The following is a 5264-nucleotide window of genomic DNA, read 5'->3' on the forward strand; positions in this document are numbered from 1 at the left end:
TAACAGTGTAGTAAAATATTATGTGCGGTCATCATGCCAACAACACAAGAAATCAGTCAGATAAAACCTCTCCAATAAACATATTTTACATATAGTCCACAAAGTCATCCCTTCAGTCTGCATCATTGGCCTATATATAGGATTGCGGTCTGCTTTAACCCCTTATGGTATACTCAGTTGTAGTTTGTATCTGATGCCGGAAGCATGTGAGCCACTCGTGTGCAGCGGATTCATTCCCCATGATGCCTGAGGTCACTGTTTGTGTCCGAGTTACCAGGACTTCTCCAGGCCTGCGAAAAACAGCCACTTAAAAGGAAATCTGCCCCAGCAAGCGTTATCACAGACGAGGTGTCGGAATGCACTTCACACGCTTTACCACGGATGAGCCACTGACAGCCAACTGTCCCTATATAAGAGCCAAGCCAGTTCAGAGGGCAAGAAAACGCATTCAGAGACACTCAGAGATGGCCGGGGGACTAATTCTGACAGGACTGCTGCTCCTGGTTTGGCAGCAGACGGATGTACAAGCGCACACGTTGAGCAGACACAGCTCTGACAGCAACATGGCCAAGCTCAAGGTATTTGGGTTTATGTTTAACCAATTCAATGTGAGGTAAACAGTCAGTGCTCTTAAAAGTTAGTGGTTTTTCGTCACTGAAACAACTTCTTTTACAACGTTTTGTACAGTTGAAGTTTTCTGTTGATGTTGAAGGTTCTTTATGTGACTTTCAATATCGAAAAAATAAGAAGTAAAATTATTAGATACTCTTAAAAGGTCATTGGCAGCATGTTTACATAAAGAATCTTTAACATTCATGGAAACTTTCCAATTCTCCAAAAGTATTGTGATTCACCTATTAACAACTTCCGTTGGACAAATGGTTCTTATTGTGCGAGGGATTTTTATATGCACAGTCATTTTTCAAATCTTTATGACACACAAGGCTTTTAGTTAAAAATGATTGCAAATTACTTATGCACATTTTCTATTAGACAAAAGGTTCTTATAGTATACAAAAAAGTACTTAGATGCACCTGTGGAACAACATTCCATTGGGCAAAAGATTCTTAGTGGAAACACAATCTTTAGATTCACCTATGGAAATTTTCCATTGGACAAATAGTTCTTATTGTGAGAAAAAAATATTGGATGCACCTATGGAAATTTTACATTGGACAAAAAGTTCTTATAGTAGAATTTTTCAGATGCATATATGTAATTGTTCCACTGGACAAAAGGTTTTTATAATTGAAAATAAAATCTTTACATGCATCTACGGAACTTTCCATTAGACAAAAGGTTCTTATAGTGGAAAGAACATCTTTAGATTTACCTATGGACATTTTTTATTTTGGACAAATGGTTCTTATTTTTAGAAACATTTTTTTTTAGATGCACCTATGGAAATTTTCCTCTGAAAAAAAAGTTCTTATAGTAGAAAGAAAAAATACTTAGATGCACCAATGGAACTATCCATTAGACATCATTCCAATGGAACATTCCATTGGATAAAAGGTTCTTATAATGGTAAAAGAAATCTTTACAAGGACCTATGGAACTCAGCATTTAACAAACAGTTCTTATTGTGGAAAAAATATTGGATGCGCTTATGGAAATTTTACATTGGACAAAATAGATTTTTACATATAGCGGGAACATTTTATTTAATTCAAAAGCTTCTTATTGTGTGCTTTTTTTTTTTTTGCACCTATAATAATATTCCATTGGACAAAAGATCCTTATAATGGAACAAAAAATATCTTTACATGCACCTATGAAACTTTCCATTAGACAAAAGCTTCTTATAGTGGGAAAAAAAATCTTTAGACTCTTCTATAGTTTTCTACTAAACAAATGGTTCCTTTTGTTGGAAACATTCTTTTTAGATATGCCTATGGAAACTTTCCATTAGACCAAAGGTCCTCATAGTGGAAAAAAACCTATAGGTTCACCTATGGACTTTTTGTATTGGACAAATGATTCTTATTTTTGGAAACATTCTTTTTAGATGCACCAATGGAAATTTTCCGTTAGCCAAAAGGTTCTTATAGTTAAAGAATATTTAAATGCATAAATGAAAATGTTTCACTTGACAAACGTTCTTATATTGAAAAAAATCTTTACATGCATCTGGAACTTTGCATTAGACAAAAGGCTCTTACAGTGGAAAAAAAAATCTTTAGATTCACTTATGGACGTTTTCCATTGAACACATGGTTCTTATTGCTGGAAACATTCTTTTTAGATACACCCATAGAAATTTTACATTGAAAAAAGGGTTCCTATAGCAAAAAAAAATATTTAGATCCATATATGGAAATGTTTTACTGGACAAAAGGTTCTTAAAGTGAAAAAAAAAACTTGTATATGTACCTATGGAATTTTTTATTAGACAAAAGGTTCTCATAATAGGGAAAAAATCTTTACATGGATCCATGGAACTTTAGATTCACCTATATGGAAATTTTCCATTGGACAAATGGTTCTTATTGTGAGAACATATATTGGATGCACCTATGGAAATTTTCTATTGGAAAAAAGGTTTATATAAAGTGGAAACAAAATTATTTAGTTGCACATATTAAAATTTTTCCTTAAACAAAAGGTTCTTATTCTGGAATTTTTTTTGTTGCACTTATTGAACTTTCTATCAGACAAAAGTTCTTATAGTGGACAAATATCTTTAGATTCACCTTAGGAAATGTTCAATTGGGAAAAAAAAAGGTTTTTATAGAGGAAAAACACTTCGCAAATACCTATGGAATTTTCCATTGGACAAAATGTTCTTTAAAAAATTTTTTGATTTACTTTTTGAAATATTCCATTGCATAAATGGTTCTTATAGTGGAAAAAAAGGTTCTTTAAATTCTCGAAATGTTGTTCATGCTATGGAAAAAGGGTTCTTTTCGCAGTTGTCTACTGAAAAGTTCTTTTGGAAAGCAAAAATGGTTCATCATAGCAAAAAAAAAAAAGAAAAAAAAAGAAGGTTGAGTTGTATTGGAGCATTTATTAATGGTATTTTTAAATGATCTTGGGATTCAATATATAAAAGGTACAATATATAAAGGTCAAGGTCATCTGCGCACCACTTTTGTCCAAAGTTGATTCCAAGAGTTTAGGATTAGATTATTGCTTGACACTATTAGCAAGTTTGGCATGCTGTCCTGGGAGAGAACCATAAACTTGGGAATAATTGAGCCCAGGGATCCCGGCAAATCTTTAAGCATGTAAGGGGGTCCGAGATCAGGTAAGTCTTGAGAGCTCCTCGCGGTAAAGAAGGAAAAGAAAGCGATGGGGTGGAAGAAGGGATTCTTCCAAAACAAAGATAAAGCAGTAGGGTGAAATCAGGCTATAGTAAGCTTAAACCAATCTGATTGAATTATTACAGATTATGGATGAGAAACCAGCCGCGATCAATCATATCACAAGCTTCTCTCGAAATTAGTTTCAAACTTCAATTTTTCCTTTTTGAGGACTATATTTCAATGCAAAGTAGCACAGGTGCTTCAATAAGAAACATAAGCATTGTGTTTGAGACAAGGCAATACTTCCGTTTACAACGCTATGCTTCTTTCCAGAGCTTGCTGCAGCAGTTTGAGGAGGCCCTGGCAACAGAAGAGGCATCAGAGAGAGCCGTAGATTATGAAGACAGCAACACCGTGCTGGAGCAGAGCCCCCCTTCCACATCCTGGGACAGAGACCGAGAGGAAGCAGCAGCTCCGGGGGAGGACTCCAACCCCTCGGATGGATTTGACACACAGAGAAATCGCCTGCTAGATCTCCTATTGTCGACCCGAAGCAAAAGCTTGTCTGGCTGTTTTGGGGGAAGGCTGGATCGCATAGGGTCTTCCAGCACCCTCGGTTGCAACTCTAAAAAAGGTTAGCTGCAATACGCGGATACAGTGATTTTAAAATGACGGTAACACTTTACAATACGGCTTAATTTGTTAACATTAATAAACATGAACTAACACTTTAATACATTAGTAAATAATTATTGATAATTACTAGCATAGCGGCAAAATGAAAAGTATTTTAATGTAAATTAATACATCATGAAATAAAATAAACTAATGTCATTAATAATGTAATTTAATAACCAATGTTAACGAATAAGACTCTATTGAGTGTTGCTGAAATTACAATATATTTATGATTGATGAACAAACTTAGTGTTTGGATTAATTTATGAGTATTTAAATGAGGAAAAGTAGATCCACGTTTTTGTTTTTTAAATGACCTTTGCCTTCAGTAAGTAACATTAAATGGATTTGCAATGTTACAAACCAACTTTTAAAAGAACAGTGTTTGACGGAATAATACCTACTATTAAAAATAGGAATAAAACATTAAACAATCCAGCCTGATCTCACGAGAAAATGTATTTTACGTTCGGCCAATTTAGTGGCTAATTCGTATGAATTCGTACGAGTACAGTCGTTTGAAATTGTACAATTTTTAAAAGGAGGCGTGGCACCTAACCCCACCCCTAAACCCAACTGTCATTTGGGGATGAGCAAATCATACTAAGTTGTACGAATTAGATCGTACGAATTCATACGAATTAGCCACTATATTAAAAAGTTACGAATTGCCATGAGATTGTGTTGAACAGTATGTTCTTTAGACTGCATATAAACCATATAAATACGAGTTCATAAACCTGCATTTGTAATAAATGGCTAGAAATTAAAAACTAAAATCGAATGTATATTGACACTGCGTAGATTTGTTTAACCATAATGACTTTGTTGCTGAATTCTTACATATCTTGTAATCACTGTTGTGACATTTATATTTGTTTTATTTATTATGTACAAGTAGTTGAGTGTTGATATAAATGTTGAAATACATACAGCATATCCTGCAATGGCATGAATTTCTTAATATTTGACTGTGTTTTGCATTCATGTATGAGGTTTCTGTGCGGTATATGAATTGGTTTGTGTTTCTGGTTTTGCATATCACAGATTTTTACAGATGATACTGCACTTATGTAAAAATATGTTCAAGAACTGTTTTGATGTCAATGAAAATAAAAGCTGATGTTTTAACACATTTCAATTGAAGTTTTATTTTTTAAACTCTCAGCCTTCTTTTTGGAAATAACATGACATCTTCTTAGCTTAGTCCTTGTGCACTGTTTAAATTTACTACCGCTTAGTCATGTTGGGGATGTAAACATCCACTAAATAAACTGCTGTAAAAATGCATCAGATACATATATTTTTAAATTTTCTTTTATATAAATCTATTAATCAAC

At 33.9% G+C, this 5264-nt stretch overlaps 1 protein-coding gene across 1 annotated transcript; it reads left to right on the plus strand.

Annotated features, from left to right (window-relative positions):
* The first annotated feature begins 426 nt into the window (after positions 1–426).
* On the plus strand, positions 427–5059 carry nppa (natriuretic peptide A). The gene is made up of 2 exons (NM_198800.3): positions 427–578; positions 3580–5059. Exons 1-2 carry the CDS (start codon positions 465–467, stop codon positions 3883–3885), a joined length of 420 nt encoding a protein of 139 aa, NP_942095.2. The 5' UTR covers positions 427–464; the 3' UTR covers positions 3886–5059.
* The last annotated feature ends 205 nt before the right edge of the window (positions 5060–5264 follow it).

This window comes from Danio rerio, chromosome 8 (genome assembly GCF_049306965.1).
Source record: "Danio rerio strain Tuebingen ecotype United States chromosome 8, GRCz12tu, whole genome shotgun sequence".
Classification (NCBI taxonomy): Eukaryota; Metazoa; Chordata; class Actinopteri; order Cypriniformes; family Danionidae; genus Danio; species Danio rerio.

Coding starts and splice junctions, on each gene's coding strand:
- nppa (NM_198800.3), top strand. CDS start 465: ATGGCCGGGGGACTAATTCTGACAGGACTGCTGCTCCTGGTTTGGCAG. Junction 579..3,579: donor GCAACATGGCCAAGCTCAAG/GTATTTGGGTTT, acceptor GCTTCTTTCCAG/AGCTTGCTGCAGCAGTTTGA.